A 21,412-nucleotide genomic window follows, 5' to 3' on the forward strand; every position below is an offset into this window, starting at 1 on the left:
CAGGAGACCACTAGTTTGTAGTCTGACCTCTAGGTCCCCAAGTCAGCAGGGGAGGCTGGTTGTCAACAAAGGTCCGCAACAAAGGTCGTAGCCAGCTGTGTGCGTGTAATGCGGCGTGTGACAGGAGGCTGCTGCGCAGCACCCTGTCGACGGAGAGGGCATGACAAATCCTGCTGAGGTGGGAGGGTGTGAAGGGTGCCTCCGGATTCGCAGGTGCTGAATAATGTCCTCCTTGGCTTCACTAGACTGGGGGTCTCTGCTTTGTTTAGAGTCATTTCAGGAGGCCACAGTAAACCGCAAAGGCCGCTGGATCGGCCTGTCTGGTGGGAACGGCTACCAAGTCATCCCGCTCCAAGGCTGACTGGATGTTCATTTGCCTTACTTCAGTGATCGCAGGACTCTGCGTTTGCCCTCCCACTCAAAGATGATAGCAAAAGGATGGCCCCATTGGTAGCGGATATTGAATTTCCGACGTTTAATGACTGAGGGAACGTTCCTGTGGTACAGATTGCCCTTTTACTGTGAAACCTGCAGGATCACTTCCTTTTCAACATAGAAATGTGCTCTGGTGAGTCTATCAGGAGGGGAATTGGGGCACCCCAGCGTTCTTGCCACCCTAATGCTATTGGTCAATGGCACCTTGATCTCCCCTATTAGTGTGGGCCCTCCATTCCCTTCGGATTGCCACTGATGTGAAGATTATTCCTCCGACTGTGATTTTCGATGTATTTGTGCTTCAGTTGGAGGTCAATGTGTTGGTCTTCCAAGGTTCCCGTCCTGTGTCATAGGGCCTGCAGCTCTTCTGTCCGGGAATCCAGCGTTTGTCCCATATCGTTGGCTATCTCGCCAAGAACATCGATGTCTCATTTAAATCTTGCATCCACAAAATCAAATTCCGTTTTAAGGGAGCCGGTATCTACTCGCAGTTTGTTGAGGAAGTTATTCATGTAGGCTTGGGTGAGGGGAGCTGTAGAGGTGGTCGCTGCAGGTGCATCCACCTTTTCTGTGGAGAAATCCATAGTCGGTGAGTTCGCATTTTGCCACAAGGAGGTGACGGATGTCTTAGCCGCAGTTCCCGATGTAGCTCTGGTGGATCTGCCTCGGGGCATGACAGGGTATCTTCCGCAGGTGGCCCTCTCTCACAGCCCTCCAGAGGCTCAAGCTGCAGCCCTCACAGACTGTGGCATGTCTGGGAGGGGAGGAGGGGTATAGGAGGGGTGGGTGGGGGCGACGACCTGCAAGTAGAAGTCAAAAGCCAGTACAGCAGAGCCCGGAGATCAGCAGAACTCAAAAGCCCCAGGCCCAAATGATTCGGCAGGACCCAGGTAGCCCAAGGCCCACTGGCCCTAAGCGTCTGGGGCACCCACACACCATCTGGGTAGAGGCAAGAATGGCAAGGAGGGCCCAGCGGTGCCCCCCCCCCCCCGTGACACTGTCTGGAGCAGGCAAAGTGGAGGCCGCCTCGCCAACCACGCCAGGATAGGCCCTCCCCTTCTGTCGCAGGACTGTCTGAGACAAAGCCAGTCGGCAGCCCACTGGATCAGTAGCCGCAAAGTAAGTCACACACCAGAGGAGGATGCAGGAAGGGGGTGCTGACCTGCCAAGGCCTATTCTACTGATTTCCAGGGCTGATCTGCCCTAAGGCTCGGTGGGCCCTGGCCGCTGGGTTCTTGAAGCCCAGGCAAGATTGTGACGGCGCGGTGTCTGCCTGTAGCCCAAGGCAGGGGCGCAGCTTGCTGACCTAAGAAGGGTCGCCACAGACGAGTGGGTCTCCCCGAGGCCACAAGGCCTCGGGTCGCTATTCTACTGTCAGAGGGGCGTAATTGAAACCCCGATGCGGTAGATGGCGGAGGGAAAGGCCTTGGGGTCCAGAGCTCCGAGGAGGTGCGTCCCTTGTCATCTTGAGTCAGGCCACGCCCTCAGCATGCCTGATTTTTCCAGGATGGCCTGCTTTGTATATTTTTGCTTTTTATGTCATTTGCTAATTGCTTAGTTTGCATGCATGTAATGTTTAGTCACGCTCTGGGTTTGTTATGTAGATTCCTGTCCTTTTGATTTTTATCTTGGATTAGGGGGGTTAAAACGTGGTCTAGCTTTGTAAAGCAGGTGAGTGCTGCACAGGGTAAGGTAGAAGTATGCTTTTTATTGATATATTTGGTTTTGAGTGAAGTGGGCATCGGAATTGTAGGGGTGCATCATAAGAGTTACTGATGTAACTCTAGAGTAATCTGCTTCGTGATTGAAACTTGCTTTTAAAGTCTTGACGTTTTCTTTTGCCACGTGCTGGGTATTAAAGTGCAGGTCACTGTTCGTGGGTGATGACATACTAGAGTCTTGCGATATGGTCATTATCTCTAATGCTTCCCAGTAACTTTTTATGTCCAAACATGCTGCCCACCGGATTCTTCTGCCCATAGGATTCTTCTGCCAGCATTCAATAAGTTTATGATTTTATAATTGACATTTTGTTAATAAATCTTAACTATTTGGCGTGAAGACCAGCTGTTCAATTATTTTTTGTTTTTAATATAACTTTACTGTGTGTGATTTCAATTAGTGAGATTTCTTTTTTTTTCTTTCCAGATTTTCTATTTTGTACATACATTGTTTTGTATATACTGTATATGATGACTTCGGTGGGCAATGAACGTTCCCGGGGCACTCGGGAGAAGACACAAATTTCACCTCCACAGGCACAACCACAGAAACAAGTACAGGTAGCTATTATGCAGTGTTGATCTTAAATGTAAATATTTAATTAAATGTTTGAAAAAGTGGCTCAAATGTCTCCCATAGGTGCATACTTCGAAAGCTGTTCTTGATTTTAACATGATCAAAGCCATCTGATTAAATTCAGTATGTTGTACAACACTGTAGTGTTTTATTTTGATTTTTTTTTTTTTGGGTACTCCTTTGCACTTGCTATTTAGTCAGTACTTTTACATAAAAGATCGCTTTTTACTTTATTGGTATGTTTATACAAAGTTCTAAATATGAAATGAAACCTTAATAAAAAAGTGCTTGTAGTTTATACATGGTATACAATTAAAATGGCCAATGCTGGTTTTACACAAGGCAACAGCTAGAAGTAATTTTTAGCTGGACATATAATTCTGAATTTCCAGTGACTATTAATTATAGGACACCAAGACTTTATTAAAACTGGTCTTATTGACTGGGTTGAAAAACCGTTTTGTGCTTTTTGGCAGAAGCGATTTGTGATGAGTTGTACACCCAGAGCGAAATACTTTAGTGTAAAGCGCAGACAGTTCATATCAATCTGGGTACTATTTATAATTCGTTTCAGCAGACTTAATCATTTGATATATTTTACAAACCTTGTAGATCCAGTTCCTCGAACCATACCCACCCTCTTCTCGAGCAATAGATTTACATGGTGCCTAAAGTGAATATTTGCTCGAATTTCTTAATTCCATTTTCTCATTGAATAAGCTCTGCACAATCTCTTTTGATAAAATACCTGACCGGATTAATTTGTTGTAACTGTATTAACATGACCCTAGTACTCCACTTGTTAAAGGTTATACTACAGTATACTGTGTCGAATATGTTATTGGAAGTGTAAGGACCGAATACATTCTAGTAGAATGGCATAAAGAAATAAACAGTGAGTGTGGAGGAATGTTGTTGTGGTGGGCCCGTATGCTGTTTGTGAGTCTGGTGGGCTCAGTTTGAGCATGGAAGAGTTCAGCAAGTGTTACCTTGCCAACCATGAGACTTTTCTCAATCTGGAGTTGGTGCGAATTTTAGTCACCCGCGGGGCATGCCTTTGGTGGATTTGTTTACCACACTGAAGAATGTTTATTGTCCATTCCATTTCCTTTACGTTTCTGCTGCAATGAGCTATGACAACAGCATTTCACATGAGGTGGGGGATCCTGCCCATTCCCCTCACCCTTGTTTTCAGAGAAAATAATCTTAGACCAGGCACAGATCTTTAATGCTTCAAAACTGGATGAGCAGGGTGTGGTGCTTAGAGCTTCTGTGACTCAGCAGGTGTTCCCTAAGCAGAAGAGGACCATCAATCGTATCAAATTAAGGGCACAAAGTGCTTGACCTGCACTTTCCAAGCCTTTACATCCGTTTGTGAGACTGAGCAGGGCAGTTTGAATTCTTTCATTCTGCGCTCTGAGATAGTGTCCATCTTATTCTCTGCTTGCCCCTACATCTACCAAATCCTTTTACTTTGGTCTTTGGCCCTGTTTTGTGGCCAGGTGTACCGAAGTCTGTTAGCTCAAGGCATGATGGTTTTCTTTCTCTGGCCCGTAACAGGTTTGCTCTGAGCATGTTAAAGACTACATTTTAGGCATGTAAGCTTTTCATGTTTCTTTTACACGATTGCTTCCTTTCTCTCTCTCTCTTTCTTAACGTACTCCAGTGGGCGTGCACTTGTTCATGACTTTGTGTTCACCCATCATTAAATGCACAGCTGATCTGAGACTTCTTACTTTGGTGATGGGTTATTTCATCACCGCCCCTTTCGGTAGCAGAGTGAGCAAACTGCATGTCCTTTGGCCTATCCTCTATTAAGCGCTTTATTTTCTTTTCTTCCAGAAAAGTTGGAGCTTTGAACGAGCGCCTCTTTTTTGCCTAAAGCTTGCTAATCCATCACCCTGCTGGAGTTCTTCCTTCCTTTACAACCATCCATGGAGGTGGAGCAGTTACATCCTTTGAATCTGTGTTGGGATTTGACTCTCTACATTGATGGAACAAGGGATCACTGTGCATGAATTATCAGGTGTTCTCAATTAAATTTAGTAAGGTGGAGATTCTTGCTTGGTTTTATCCAGTGGAGGTTTGCTCTGAACATTTGTCTGATACGCTGAGGGTGGAAAAGTAGCAGTCAGACACTTTTCTGGCTTGTTCGCTATCTGAGTTCAAGCCCTTTATGTAGTCAGATTCTGAACAAGCATTAAGAGCTTGCAAATCCGGATCACCTGATGATCCATGTCCACCACATACTGGTGGCCTACTGCAAAACGATTAACCCCAACCTCAATATTCCCCTAAATATTTCCCTCAATTCGGCTACATTGCCCAATTGTTGGAAACGGGTAAAACTCGTACCACTATTAAAGAAACCATCAGCAGATACGCCTAAAATGATCCAATACCCACCTATCTTACTGTTACTGGTTTTCTGTAGTAGGGGATCGCTGTGTATAGTCATAATCTATGAATAGTCCCGCCCATGTGCGGGGACCCCGGAGCAATCAAAATATCTCTTAAGCTGTCCTACATTTGCAAACCTGCAAAGACACTTAAGAGACAGACAAAATAATACAGCCTAATAACAATATGGCTGCACTGGCCAGCACTTCCTCTGAAGTGAACACAAAAGCCAAAATAAAGTTTAAATGTCATTTTTATTCACATCTGACATATTCCTTTATTGTATCACACTCCCTTCACTAAAATCCCTTTAAACAATAGAGAGGAAGGGGTGGACAGACAAGCCCTATAGGCTGTCATTATGTGTCTGCTAAAAGGATACCGTGCCTTTAAAGAACTCTCCAGAGACCCTTCGGTATCCCAGGATGCACAGCCAAAGCAAGTTACTTTCAGTTTTTTTCCGGCTCCTGCTAGCAGGACCCTGGAGCTTGAGCTCTACCCTTTTGGGTGGATATTTTGGATAAAAATTGGTTTTTTTGATAAAGAAGTTTGTTCATTCGACGTCTAGAGCCTTTCTCTGCTGCATCCTGCAATTTGGTGCAGTTTGACCCACTCTTAGCATGGCTTTATTTGATAAATGCCCTGAGTGTGGGAGGAAAATGGCCAAGACGGACCCACATGATGTCTGTATTCTCTGCTTATCATCTTCACATGTCCCTGCTACATGTGACATCTGCAAGACCTTCTCCAAGAGGACCCTGAGAGACAGAGAGAAGATTCACCTTCAGGGACAGGAGAAGCAGAGAACAGGTGGGACTTCGGGGCATGGAGGATCTCATTCCCCTTCCTCTGCCCATGCTTCAGCCACTGGAGGGACCTCCGGGCAGAAAAAGGAGCAGAAACGACATCTACCAGCTGGTAGATCGCGTTCGACGGCGAGAGGTAAAGCACCGGTGTGTTCGCCGTCGATCCAGGGCTCTGGATCTCGGCGTTCTCGACGTTCGACGTCGAGAGAGGGGCCGGCGAGACCTAGGACTAGGTCGCCGTCGAGGATTTCACAGTCGACGTCGACACGCCATCGACGTCGTACCGAGCCCCACAGACAGCGCAGCTCGCCGTCGAGGCGAACCCGCTAGTCTCCTTCGCCGTCAGCTCATGGATCGGCGCCGACAACATCGACGCCGAGACACCGGCGACTGCCGTCTAGGCGAAGGAGATCGCCGTCGAGGCGAAGGAGATCGCCGTCGAGGCACAGATCGCCGTCGAGGCGAAGGAGATCGCCGTCGAGGGGCCACCGTTTGCGGTCAACGGCGAGGAGAAGCCGTACGAGGTCGACGCTCAGTTCGATGTCGAGGACATCGGGTAACACTTCTTCGGTGATTACGATATCCAGTTGTGTATCTAGGAGAAGAGGGCGCTCCCCCTCGTTTACTTCAGCACGGTATAGGCCCGCCAAGAAGAGAAGGGTGGACGGGAGTCCGGACAGTGCTAGTCCGGGTTCTCCTGCAAGGAGTGATGGGAACTCCGCAGCCTCTCCCTCAGCCGCTGCCTCAGAAGCCTCCTACGCCTCCTCCTCCTCCTCCTCCTCCTCCTCCTCCTAAACGACCTATGCCGCCTCCGCCACCGCCAGTGCCTCAGCTCCCGCCGTCTCCTCAGCTACCGGTGATTCCTAAGGCCCCACGCAGACTGAGATCACGCTCTCGATCTCGCCGGAGGTCACGGAGCAGACACAGATCGTCCACTCACACAAGGCATGGACGACGGAGATATAGATCTCGTTCCAGAGGCACGAGGTATACGGACTCTTCTGGCAATGGACGGCTTTCCCCCTCGTTGTCGGAAACGCCGCCTACTAGAATCTTGCCGGTGGATGATATTGCCACTTTCCAGGATGTACTGATGAGGGGGGGCGGCGAAATTGGGAATCTCAGTGGCAGTACCGGTTCCCACTACCTCTGTGATATTTGAGACATTGCACAAGGCTCACCTGTCACGCCCCCTCCTTCCTTTGGTTCCAGGTTTGGAGGAACCAGCCATGGAGGTCTTCTTGACACCAGCCGTGGTGAAGTCTGCTCCCTCACGGTTGCAGAAAAAGTACAGGGCCCCTGATTTGGACCCGGCGTTCCTCAGGGTGGACCCTCCCCCGGACTCTGTCATTGTGGTTGCGGCTCGGAAACAACACTCCACGCCGCCCTCTTCCACGGCTCCTCCGGATAAGGAGAGTCGCAAGATGGACTCCTTGGGGAGGAGAATGTGCTCTACGTCTGCCACGACTATGAAGGCTGCTAGCGCCTCCGCTCTGCTGGGTCGCTATGACCGATCGCTTTGGGACTCCCTGCAACAGTTTGCCGCCTCCCTACCTAGGGAAAAACGGGAGGACTTCCAGGAGGTGTTGAATGAGGGCATGATGGTCTCCAACCAGATCATCAGTGCAGCGGGGGATGTATTCCCGATGCGGCAGGGTCGTGGACCAGGGTCAAAACGGACTCGATAATTCTCTCCTCGGTACCTACTCTAACCAGGAACACACTCGGCAACTCTGGGCATTAGCTTGCCTCATCTCCACAACGGCCCCCCACATTCGCCGGGGATGCCTGGTTTCACCTTGGAGATACCCAGGAGGGACCATCTCACAGGGATAGCCAGGACGGGTTCCCCAGCGGTCTACAGCGCCACGACGCCTCAGGGCAGCAGTGCGCTTTACAAGACACATACATACATACATACATACATCGTTGCTGGCGGCCCATGGGTACTGTCATGGAGTACACATGAGGAGACCTTCCTGGCTGAGGCTTACCTCTCTAAAGCCTGAAGCGCAGCAAAAGATTGCTAACTTGCCTTTCTCTGGCACGACGTTGTTCGGGTCTCATGCGGATGACGAAATGGCCCGCATGAAGGCCGAAGCAGAAACCCTGAAGGCCGTGGGGTTGGAAAAACCCAAGGAACAGAAGAGGTCATTCCGTTCCTATGGCAGGCGTTATTCTAAACAACGCGGCCAAGGCGTCAGTCTGGTCAACAAGAACACCAACACCAGCAACAACAGTTCCCGAGGCAGTCCTTTCAAAAGCGCCAGAGGGGCAGAGGCCAGCATCAATCCTCGTCGGGGAACAAAGGCCCAGCCGGGTCGAAGCGGGGGGGGGGGGAGGAAAGTATTCAATACTACCTGGCAGAGTGGAGAACAATAACTCCGGACAAGTGGGTGCTGAATATTGTCTGCAATGGGTACAGTCTTCGTTTCACCAGCCCGCCTCCGCAGATTCCACCAGTGCGCTCTCCCTACATGGTGCGAGAGCTCCAGTGGGAGGCGGACATTCTGTTAAAGAAGAAGGCGATAGAAACTGTTCCTTTGGGGCAAAAAGGAAAAGGTCTTTACTCAAGGTTCTTTCTAGTCAGAAAAAAGGACAAGAACGAGTTCAGGCCTATTCTAGATCTGCGTCAAGCAAACAGGTGGATCCGCAGAGAAAAGTTCCGTATGTTGTCCCTGCATCAGATTTACCCTCAGTTGCATCGAGGAGACAGGCTGTGCGCCATAGATCTGCAGGACGCTTACTTTCATGTGCCGATCGCACAAAAGCATCGCAAGTTCCTGAGGTTTCTGGTAGGCAACAACCATTACCAGTATACGGTACTCCCGTTTGGTCTGAAGTCTGCACCAAGGACGTTCTCCAAGTGCATGGCAGTGGTGGCAGCACACTTGCGGAAGAACAAAGTGTTTGTGTATCCATACCTGGACGATTGGCTGATCAAAGCTTCCACGTACCAGGAAGCCCAGTGTCATTTCAACAGGACAGCTGCCTTGCTTCATCGCCTGGGACTGCACATCAACATGTCGAAGTCAGTGCCAATCCCTGTACAGTGTCTCCAGTACTTGGGGGCCTCAGTCAATACTTTGAACGCAAGCGTGTGTCCTTCGGAGGAGAGAAGCTTATCTATCCGTTGGAAGGCCCTGCACCTCCTCTCAGCCCACTCTCCTACAGTGAGGACGGTGTCCTCTTTACTGGGGTCGATGGCTTCCTGCATCTTTCTCACCCCCAATGCACGTCTGCATATGAGGCCTCTGCAGGAATGTCTGGAGGATCAATGGGACCAGAGACGGGGGCGTTGGGAGGACACGATTCATCTGTCCCAACACGCTCTACAGTCTCTGAAATGGTGGTGCTCCTCAGAGAATGTCTGCAAGGAGACTCCCTTTCACAAGGATATTCCGGTCCAGACCATAGTGACCGATGCGTCTCTCCAGGGCTGGGGAGCACATTCGGGCCCTCTTCAGATTCAGGGGATATGGTCACAGACGGAGATGACTTACCACAACTTTTTGGAACTCTGAGCAGTACACTTGGCCCTGAAGGCGTTCCATCCCTCCTTCAAGACTAACTCCCTGCTAGTTCAGACGGACAATACTACTACCATGTATTACCTCAACAAGCAGGGGGGCTCCCGTTCACGCACGCTGTCTCGGGAGGCACAGACAATCTGGAATTGGCTGGTGGCCAGGAACCTAACGATCACGGCAACCCATCTGCCAGGAGTGCAGAATGCCCAAGCCGATGCGCTCAGCAGGCTCGTTCAAGAAAATCACGAGTGGGTGCTAAACGACGACGTGCTAAGAGACGTCTTCGCAGAGTGGGGCACTCCGGATATCGATCTGTTCGCTACGGCAGAAAACAGCAAATGCCACGACTTCGCGTCCAGGTACTACCAACCAGGGACACTGGGGAATGCCCTATGGATCAGCTGGTCCAACAGCTTTCTCTACGCCTTTCCACCCATTCCCCTGATTCCGGCGGTGCTGATCAAGCTGTCGCAATCCAGAGCCAGGATGATCCTGATTGCTCCGGAGTGGCCGAGGCAATAGTGGTTCACCGACCTTCTTCACCGGTCTGTTCTGCCTCACCGGCGCCTGCCGTGTCGGCCGGACCTTCTCACGAAATTCGGCGGACAGATGGTTCACGCCAATCTCTCGTCCTTGAGTTTGGCAGCAGGGCTCCTGAGCTAGTACAGTATGGACATTTGAACCTACCTCAGGACTGTATGGAGATCTTGAAAGAAGCGAAGAGACCGTCTACGAGGACTTCTTACGCCTATAAGTGGAAGAGATTCTGCTTATGGTGCACGGCAAAGGACATTGACCCTACCTCCTGTAAAGATGATGTTATTTTGCCTTATCTGTTGCAGTTAGCTCAATCTGGGCTTAATTTTCAGTCTATTAAAGTTAATCTCGCAGCTTTGACTGCGTATAGGAAGGGCCCTTCCCAAACCTCATTTTTTCAAATCCCTGTGATTAAAGATTTTTTGGAGGGTTTGCGTAAGGTGTTTCCCCCTGTTAGACGACCTTCTCCACCATGGGAATTGAACGTGGTGTTGTCCAGATTAATGAGGGAGCCTTTTGAGCCTATTCATAAGGCTTCTCTGCAGCATTTGTCCTGGAAGGCTGCCTTCCTTGTGGCCATTACATCGGCCAGGAGAGTAAGTGAGATTCAGGCTCTGTGTTGTCAAGAGCCGTATACTGTATTCCATGCTTCTAAAGTGGTAATGCGTACTCATCCTAAGTTTTTGCCTAAAGTGATATCTGATTTCCATGTAAATCAAATGATAACTTTGCCTACATTTTTTCAGCATCCCTCTTCTCCGGCGGAGAGGTCTCTGCATTCGCTAGATGTGCGTAGAGTGTTGAAATTCTATCTAGATAAGACAAAAGACATTCGCAGGTCGGATCAACTGTTTGTGAATTATGGTTCAGTAAGAACTGGTCTACCTACCTCGAAACAGTCCATCTCCAGATGGATTGTGTCCTGTATTCAGCTCTGTTATCAGAAAGCTAATAAGACGTTAGGGGGTAAGCCTACAGCGCATTCGACTTGGGGCAAAGCAGCGACTACAGCTTTGCTTAGGAATGTTCCAATTGCTGACATTTGTAAGGCTGCCACCTGGAAGTCGGTCCATACGTTTACAAAGCATTACTGCCTGGACTCTGATGCTAGGGCAGATGCGCAGGTTGGACAGGCTTCGCTGAGGAATTTGTTTGCACAGTGATTTGTTGGTGTTCGGTTTTTACTCCACCGCTGTTGTTGGTTGGGATGGGCTTGCCATTCTATTCATAGATTATGACTATACACAGAGATCCCCTACTACAGAAGGAGTAGTTTCTTACCTGTAACTCCAGTTCTGTAGTAGGGGTATCTCTGTTATAGTCATAAGCGACCCTCCCTCCTCCCCGGTGGAGTAACCTGACAGTATCAGGCCTGTTGTTATACACCTTCAAAAAGAACTGAAAGTAACTTGCTTTGGCTGTGCATCCTGGGATACCGGGGGGTCTCTGGAGAGTTCCTTAAAGGCACGGTATCCTTTTAGCAGACACATAATGACAGCCTATAGGGCTTGTCTGTCCACCCCTTCCTCTCTATTGTTTAAAGGGATTTTAGTGAAGGGAGTGTGATACAATAAAGGAATATGTCAGATGTGAATAAAAATGACATTTAAACTTTATTTTGGCTTTTGTGTTCACTTCAGAGGAAGTGCTGGCCAGTGCAGCCATATTGTTATTAGGCTGTATTATTTTGTCTGTCTCTTAAGTGTCTTTGCAGGTTTGCAAATGCAGGACAGCTTAAGAGATATTTTGATTGCTCCGGGGTCCCCGCACATGGGCGGGACTATTCATAGATTATGACTATAACAGAGATACCCCCACTACAGAACTGGAGTTACAGGTAAGAAACTACTCCTTCTCTAATATTCTCCAAGATTCTGGAGAAGTGGGTTAACAAGTAACTCTGGATATCTGAAACCTCAGTTATTACATCCCTCACCATTGTGGTTTAGACCAGGTCTTAGCACAGAATGCACTTTTGTTGATGTCTCAGACACCATCAAGTTGGCTGTGGACCAGGGGAAGCAAGTAACACTGCTTCTCCTGGATCTATCAGCAGCTTTTGATGCTGTGTCCCCCTCCACACTAATGCCTCTACTGGCCCTCCAACCATGGGTTCTCCCTGGACGTCACTCGGGCCACAAGGTCCATTGACCGATCCAGAGCGGTGCCGGTTGAGCCAACTCGCTCTTTCCTGGCGCCCGCTCCAGTGCCAACGGCCAGCAGTAGTGCCGTCGCCATCATCCTGCCAGACTCCGATACAGAGCTGGACGGGTGTCGTGCGACGCTGACAGGGGTCAGAGTTACCATATCGGAGCCAGTGCATTATTCATGACCGGCCTGGTTTTAGTGAAGATTGTGAGTGGTCTGCAGACTGTTATGGATACCAGCCATTAGAAGATCCTGAGGGCAACTGTATGATGATCTGTCGGATGCCAGTGCTTGGTGGTCCAGGCCTCCCCCCTTCAAAGTCAACTCCGGTGCATTTTGTACCACTCCACCGGATCGGCAAGCCAAAAGGCTGGATGCCTTCGAGAAGAGGATGTTTACTTCTGCCAGCCTTGCACTGTGGTCGGTGAATACATTTTTCCTCTTTAACCGATACTTCCATACGCTTTGGGACTCTGTTGTGCAAGAGTTACTTGTGAGTCTCTGAGGAGGCCTGAGCCATAGTCTCTAACAATTGCGGATTGGAAAGAGGCAGCCACGTTCAACATAATTTCAATTTCAATATTCTTTATCAGATTTTTAAAAAAGATCAGTAAAGCAGATTAAAAAGGTACAATAAAATTTAGATATAGCTCACTTTCACTGATATCAAACTCAGTGTAGTACAAATAGTCAAAAACATTAAAATCATAACAATTAAATGCTAAAAAGAAAAGCTCCTGCGAGCAGCTAAAAAATGTTAATTTCTTTTCCCCAGAGTTTTATATAGCACAAACTTGAACCGAAGGTGTCTGGAAGCCGAGCGCTTTACATGAGCACCAGTTGTGTAACAGATACATTCATTTTTTTGTTAGGCACTAGGAGATTAAGTGATCTGCCCAGAATCACAGGATGTTGAACGTCGTTGCCGAGACTAAAACCTGGTTCTTCAGATTCAAGATTGACTACCCTAGCCGTTGGGCTACATCCTCTCGATTTTCTGGTACGAATGGCCATCTTAAAAAAAGACGTTATAACGCATTTCTGGGCTGTTTAAGATTTGAAGATATGTTAGTGCCACTCTACATTTCCAGAAGGCAAATTCTCTCAATAAAGATTTAAAAAATAACAGAAAAAAATGACGATAAAAGCCACAGAAAAACATGAAATGTAAGAGATTGTTCCTTTCTGCCATTACAGGGGCAAGGAGGAAGCTCTTTACTCCACTCACTTGCCGGTTTATGAAAACAAACCAAGCGCCAGACTGACCCTGATCTTAATCTAAATTGGAGTGATCTCTCCCAGCGGGTAAGCTCTAGTGTAAGGTACAGAAGGATATCACCCATGGCAAGCTGTGATATGACAGTAAGCTTAATCACAAAACATGATCAGTGAATCAGATTCACAATTTTTAAACTAAGTTCATCAAACGAACCGGGGGTGCTAAACCATTCTGAAAGACCTAAGAGTTTCACACACAACGCAACCAGGATATGGATAGACCCTCATACAGGCTCAGGCAGTCAGTTAATGACTGCCGTATTAAAACTAGCCTTTCTTTTGTTCCATATATTGACCCAGAGCAACGGGGGAGGGGGGGGGGGGTGCAATTTTACAGTACCGGGAAAAAAAAATATATATATAAATATATATATATATATGTATATATATATATATGTATATATATATGTATATATATGTATATATATATATATATATATATATATGTGTATATATATATGTATATATATATGTATATATATATATATATATATATATATATGTGTATATATATATGTGTATATATATATGTGTATATATATATATATATGTATATATATATATATGTATATATATATATATATAAAATCTACTGGCGGTCGCCAGTAGATAGTTATAGTTACAACCTAGTTTCCATAGGAAATCTCAAAATTCTATTTTGAATAACTTTGGCGCCGGTTGACGAATCCTCGCGAAATTTTCAAAACTAATGGGGCGCTCCGTTAAGCTCCTACCCTGAAAGTCTCGGGGTGATTCGTCAAGCAGGGGCCGAGAAAAAAGGGGGGTCCCAAAACGCGTTTTCCCCATGCATTTCTCCATAGGACCTTTAGACACAGCTACAGACCGAACGGCTGAACAGAATTACTTGAAATTTGGTAGAGAGGTAGCCATAAGGTCAAGGAAGTGCCTTTTGCAGGTCTGGTGTAAATCTGTTCAGTATTTCCTGAGAAAATAGCATTTAAAAGCATATATATATGTGGGCGGAGCCTAACCACACATCTCATCCTGAGATCTGATTGGCTGTCAGCACTTCATCCAAGAAGTGTTGGCAGCCATCTTGGGACCAATATACATGATAGCACCTCATTAAAAAGCATTGCAGTTAATAGAATGTTTTAAGACTTTAGTTACATTATAAATCATTTGTTGATGGTACCATACTCATTTTAGAAACTGTGGTATGTTCTAAGGTGATTTCACCATGTGAAAAAGCCTTCTGCTGGGATATCATGATTGAGTGAAAAATATTTTCTCATGCTTTTACCACAGAGGTTTGGAAGGTGATCTATAAGCTAAACCGAGAGCTTATTTTCTGTAAATTCACATTATCTTTCTCAGTCATGTGAGAATGAAGTCTGACATTCTCAGTAAAACATGTGCATCCAACAAGGGCAGAGACTGTCAGTTGATTCCTTTGTGTTCTACTGCAGCTTCCCAGAGTGTTCCAAAGAACTACTAGAGCGCTAACAGTCCTACTTATGATAAACGTATGGCACACGTGAAGCCATCTTGCTTGGATTAAAGTGGTAACTCTTAAAACATTTAATTTAAAAAGGAACAAAATGAGGGGGTTCATTTTTCCATAAAAAGTATGATTAGTGCTGCAGAAAGAAAAATTAGGGCACATTTTGAGTGACTTCTCAAATCCTCTTCTATTTCATTAAAAAATTCTGACATGCAGACTGAAACATGCACTTTCAATACCAGCAGCAGTTTTCCTTGGTGAGCAGTAGCTTTACTACAGTGATCTAATGAGCAAAAAGAGTGCTAACATTCAGAATTGATGGCAAATGTGTGACACATCTGAATGCCTTCTTGATGGAATCAAAGTAAAAAACTGAAAGTATTTCCTACTGAGGAGACTGCAGTAAATGAGGAAATTAGGAAACTTCATAACAAATAAGTCTCCCAAGATGGCCACCAGAGACAAAAGAGCCCAAATGTAGCCCAAATATCACCCAGATGTAGCCCAAGTATAGCCCAATGACAGAATGTCCCAGAATGTTCTTAAAAACAACTAGAGCGCTTACTGTCTCATTATGACAAAAGTATGGCACACCTGAAGCCATCTTGATTGGAATAAACTGATAACACTTAAAACATTTAATTTAAAAAGGAACACAATGAGGGGGTTCATTTTGCCATAGAAATTATGATTAATGCTGAAGAAAGAAAATGAGGGCACATTTTGAGTGACTTCTCAAATCCTCTTCTATTTCATTAAAAAATTCTGACATGCAGACTGAAACATGCACTTTTAATACCAGGAGCAGACTTCCATGGTGAACAGTAGTTTTACTACAGTGATCTAATGAGCAACTAGAGTGCTAACATTCAGAATTTATGGCAAATGTGTGACATATCTGAATACCTTCATGATGGAATCAAAGTAAAAAACTGAAAGCATTTCCTACTGAGGAGACTGCAATACATGAGGAAATTAGGAAACTTCATAACAAATAAATCTCCCAAGATGGCCACCGGAGACAAAAGAGCCCAAATGTAGCCCAAAATCACCCAGATGTAGCCCAAACATAGCCCAATGACAGAAGTGTGCAAAACACTCATTATTTTGTGTTTTTGCAGTGTTATATAGTGCAGACTTGTCAGGTATTGGAGTGCTTTACATGAGCATTGGTTACATCACACAAGAACAAATTAATTTTGGTTGTAGACATGGGGAGACTAAGTGATTTGACCAGAATCACAGAATGTCGAGCTGAAGCAGAAACTTCAACCTGGTTCCCCAGTTTCAAAGTCTGCAGTTCTGGAAGTAACACCACATCCTCTCCCCTAGGTGCAACTTTTAATCAAGTGGTCAACTGGATAAAAAAACAAGGATAACAAATAATTTAAAAGTGCTTTGTCGCTATTTGAAAACTCAGAAAATATGTCCTTATTTTAGTCTTTTAGAGCACTAACCATAATTTTGATGCCAATAAGACCCTCTCATATATGTAATTTCTAAAGGAAATGCTCTAGGTATTACAGTTTTGATTACATCAAGATGACGTCAGGCGTTCCACAATTTTGTAGTAAATATAGAATGTTAGCAATCTAGTTGTTCATTAGGATACTGTTGAGAGGCAGAGGCCAGGGGCACGGACTCTGAAAATTGAAGGCAGGTAGGAGGGTGCAAAGGCAACAATTTAACCACACTGAGCAGGCAGGAAGGGCCGTTGAAGCACAACAGACTATGGAGGGCAGTGGAAAGGGGGGCAGGGGCAACAAACCAACAATACAGGACTTGCAAGAGAGGCTGTGGCAATGTAATAGACCATTGTGGGCAGAAGGAAGAGGCAATGGTAGTAGAACCATACATGCCAACAGACCCGATTCAGCCAGGAAACGTCCAATGTTTTTAAGCTCAAATGGGCTTTATTTGATCTGTCTCCTGTCTACAATCTCCTCTTTTTCAATGTAACTCAAAGGGGAAAATCAATACCCCAGTTTTTTTTCAAAATCTCCCTCTTACCAAGTTCAAAATGTTCGCAAGTATGGTACATTGGATCATGGAAGGAAATGGGATAGGGACATGGACTTGGATAACAGAGGACAGGAGGGACATGGAGAGGTGCACCAAACTGACCCTGCAGGGCAGGCATCAGGGTTTGCAGCAGCACAATACACCACACAGGGCATGCAGGACGGGAGCGCAGCACAACAATCCATAGAAAGCAAGAGGAAGGGGACAGTACCATGCACATGGACAACAGAGAACAGAGGGGCAAGAGGCAATGGTAGCTAGCTGACCATAATGGACAGACAGGAGAGAAAGCTGCAGCATAACAGACCATAAAGGGCAGGAGGGACGGATCAGGGGCATTACAATGGAACAGACAAGCCAGGAGGGAGGGAGTAGGGGTCTGCACATGTAAACAGAGGGCTGGGGGCAAGGGGGCAGGGCAGGAGCAGCAAGATAGTCATGGAGGTCAGGCAGGATGGGCACTAGAAGCAAGACACACCATGAAGAGCAACAGTGAGACTGTGATGGCATACACACAGACCATGGAAGGAAGGTGGGAGGGGGTCAGGGGCAGCTAACAGACCACACAGGAAGGTGGAAAGAATATCAACAGAAATAATAGACTGCTCCGCATCGCCTACCTGAAGCTGTGGATTTTGGGCGGACTACACCTCCCAGGGGGCCTACTGCTATCGCCCGCACCTGGTGTCACTTGGCTCTCCTGCCGGCGCCGTTAAAGCGCCTCGCCGCTCCCGCTGCCGCGTGAGCCGCATCGCCTACCTGAAGCTGTGGATTTTGGGCGGACTACACCTCCCAGGGGGCCTACTGCTATCGCCCGCACCTGGTGTCACTTGGCTCTCCTGCCGGCGCCGTTAAAGCGCCTCGCCGCTCCCGCTGCCGCGGGAGCCGCATCGCCTACCTGAAGCTGTGGATTTTGGGCGGACTACACCTCCCAGGGGGCCTACTGCTATCGTCCGCACCTGGTGTCACTTGGCTCTCCTGCCGGCGCCGTTAAAGCGCCTCGCCGCTCCCGCTGCCGCGGGAGCCGCATCGCCTACCTGAAGCTGTGGATTTTGGGCGGACTACACCTCCCAGGGGGCCTACTGCTATCGCCCGCACCTGGTGTCACTTGGCTCTCCTGCCGGCGCCGTTAAAGCGCCTCGCCGCTCCCGCTGCCGCGGGAGCCGCATCGCCTACCTGAAGCTGTGGATTTTGGGCGGACTACACCTCCCAGGGGGCCTACTGCTATCGCCCGCACCTGGTGTCACTTGGCTCTCCTGCCGGCGCCGTTAAAGCGCCTCGCCGCTCCCGCTGCCGAGGGAGCCGCATCGCCTACCTGAAGCTGTGGATTTTGGGCGGACTACACCTCCCAGGGGGCCTACTGCTATCGCCCGCACCTGGTGTCACTTGGCTCTCCTGCCGGCGCCGTTAAAGCGCCTCGCCACTTACGCGCAGCGGACGCGCGCGGACGTCGCCGGACGAAGCCCGGACAAAGGGCGGACAGTCCGGGACAGGAGCGGGTAGGAGCGGGTTACTATCTTTTATATATCGCTGGTCAACATATGTACGCAGTTAATTAGTGTACCAGCTTTGTGTTTATTGTTATTGAATGTGCACCAGTCGGTATTCATAATGCCCAAAGCTAAACCAGCAGCTGCGTCGTCCACTATGGATAATTATTTAGTAAAAATGGTGGACAAAATTAACCAGGAAAGGAGAAAGTCCCTAGGTCGACCGGGGCCACTTAGTTTAAGTCATTGTCCTCCTACCGAGTCAGTTTCCCAGCCATCTTCCCCCCTAAATGGTAGTGTCCATACGAATTTATCAAATAGCCCTAATTTGGGAGATCTTAATGACTCTATAAGTGAGAATACAGATACTACCACGCCCACAGTTGAATTAACATCAGCCGTGGATCTGTCTCTAGACCCAACCCCAATGCGCAGGCCCCTAGGACACAAAGATCATTACGTTCTTGTAGAACTAACAGTAAAACCAATCAGCCTAAACGAGGGGGGAATCACCCCGTGAAAAGAACTGACCCCTCAACGTCTAATATCCAGCATGTCCTAACTAAGCCACAGGAAGGGTCCACGATCAGTTTGGATAAGGGGCAACTAGACTTTTTGCTGAACGCTCTAGAGGCTAAGCTCGACCTCCTTGTTAAACCCCTACTGACTAAACTTGCTACAATCACTAATGAAGTAGCTAGACTGGGCGGTTTAGTGGATACCCTTATAAGCTCAGTAAATACCATTAAGGCTGTATCTGTAGTTGACAAAGAGAAAGCATCTGCTGTGGTGTCTTCCCATCACCAAATATCTGACACAATGATGATCAATCGGAATAATGCTAGTTCTGAGAACGCTCGGGTAGCTACCCCTGCTGTACCGGTTATACCTAACTCCCCTTTGCAGCTGCCGGCTCAGACTAAATCCACTCTTAATCAACTATCGAGGAAAAATATGGACCCCAATTTAAGTAATAACAGTTCTAGCAGACCCCAGCCAGATTTACCACCGTCCTGTGCACCATTTGTAGCAGTTTTAACAAATGTCCCCCCTATTAATACCTCTGGTAGCAACCACGGGTTTGTTGAATCACATTCATCTTTAAAGAACAGAACCGTGGATTGGCTCCATAGGCACTGTGGTTTCCCAGTTGCACTTTCGGGGGATATTCTAAGCACTAGAAGAACGAATTGGGTGGGGAAATCACCCAAGACTTGTGGAGGGGATTGTGTCGTTATTAACTTTCGGAACCCCCAACTTACATCTACAGTGCTGATTAAAGCTGCTTCTCTTCCGGCCCAGGATGGAGGAATATCCTTGCGCCCTTTGGGGTTTTTTTACAGGGATTTTAGAATTCAACCTGATGTTGAGTGTCGTCAAGGGAGGTCTAGTGGCCTGAACATGTGTGATGGCCCCAGTATCTCTTTGTTTAATAGATTCCAGCCCCTGAGTGGCCTTGACTGTAATGACTGACTGGGGTTACCTTTGGTGGTTTCAGAACCTGCTATTGTTTCCGTGGGAAGTGGAAATTGTAGCCCGATCGAGGGGGCCCATGAACCAGCTGACACCATCTGTATAATAGACCCTAATGTCAAACTAAACGATGCCCTAGTGGACAGCAGAATTGTAAGGCCTGACAATGGTGTTACGGACAGGACTGACCAAACTACGCCTACCGCATTTGACGATAGAGGCCGGTGCACTATTGCATGTTGGAATGTTGCTGGTCTCTCGCAAAAGGATACTTGTTTAGGATGGTCTGATTTTATTAATAATTTTAGTATTATTTGTTTTCAGGAAACCTGGAGCTTGGTACCCATTAATTATTCTGGATTTGTTTCCTACAACTTGCCGGCTGTGGCATCCACTTCAGGCAGAGCAAAGGGTGGGCTTCTGACTCTGATTTCTGTAGAGGTGCCACTTATTGTAAAGAAACACGTAACCATTGGGGTCCACTCCCAGGTTTTATGGCTTTCTGAGGAGCTGGGTAGAAATATCCTTTTAATCAATTTTTATAATAATGTGTTTGACAACACTAGACAGGAGGTGGCTTCTGCTTTAGAATCCGCTCTGGCGGACATAGTAACGGGTAACAATGTTATGTTTGATTTTATCTGGTTAGGGGATTTTAACTCTGCTGTCTGTCCACCTCTGGTCCAAAGGGCATGTGGTTTTGTTAATGGTTGTGGGGAAGATGTTTGTCATTTCCCCCACAATTTATACGGAGAATCACTTAACAAAATCCTGATGACATATGATATGGAACCATTGGAGAATTTGACAGGGGACTCTGGTGAAACTATCCCCACTTTTACGGGCCGGAACGCAAACACTGTGATTGACTTTATTTGCATCTCATCCAGCCTTAACCAGTGGTGTACAGCCCCTCTGATAGTGGAAAATTTTATCAGTGATCATAATTGTTTAACTATGGAAGCTGTACTCTGGAAGGCGAATAAGGGTCCTAAACCTAACATCATTGCTAATATTGAACCCCATCGTCCTAATGGCATTAGAATCAGGTGGAAAGGGGGGAAAGCAGATATTTTGTCGAACTCCATTATTAATAGCTGTTTGAATGATATTACTGCTATTTTAGAGAACAAGGAAGTACCGGATGTAATCATCCCCACGTTTATTAATATTAACACTGTCATAGATGCCAAATTTACAGTGTATCTTAAGGGAAAATCATGCAGGTCTAGAGGATGGTTCGATCATGCTAGTACCAATGCACTTAAGGGTCTCAAGGAGGCACTTGCTGCTAAGCCTAGGGACATTAATTTGATAAGGGTACTCAGAGCCAGCTATCGGTCTGCAATCAATAAAAGGAAGGCCGAATTAAGATCAGAGGCATGGGATAATTTAGAACAAGCTGCTGAAACTTCAGACTCTTCCCTATTCTGGGCTACTGTTAACAGTCCATTCCTTAAAAACGAGGAAATGCCAGAGCTGACTGCCAACGTCAGCGTGGAAAGCTGGGTCTCCCATTTTTCAATGATT

General features: G+C 47.0%; 1 protein-coding gene across 6 annotated transcripts in view; it reads left to right on the top strand.

Moving 5' to 3' along the window:
* Positions 1 to 21,412, top strand: part of UBAP2 (ubiquitin associated protein 2) — a 1,669,217-nt gene that overhangs the window by 137,464 nt on the left and 1,510,341 nt on the right. For all 6 annotated transcript variants that reach the window (XM_085628825.1, XM_085628795.1, XM_085628777.1 and 3 more), the window contains exon 2: positions 2,584 to 2,717. In XM_085628825.1, the coding sequence (XP_085484951.1) occupies positions 2,625 to 2,717 (93 nt within the window). In that variant the 5' untranslated portion in view covers positions 2,584 to 2,624. The remainder of the gene's footprint in view (positions 1 to 2,583; positions 2,718 to 21,412) is intronic.

This window comes from Triturus cristatus, chromosome 2_1 (assembly GCF_964204655.1).
Source record: "Triturus cristatus chromosome 2_1, aTriCri1.1, whole genome shotgun sequence".
Classification (NCBI taxonomy): Eukaryota; Metazoa; Chordata; class Amphibia; order Caudata; family Salamandridae; genus Triturus; species Triturus cristatus.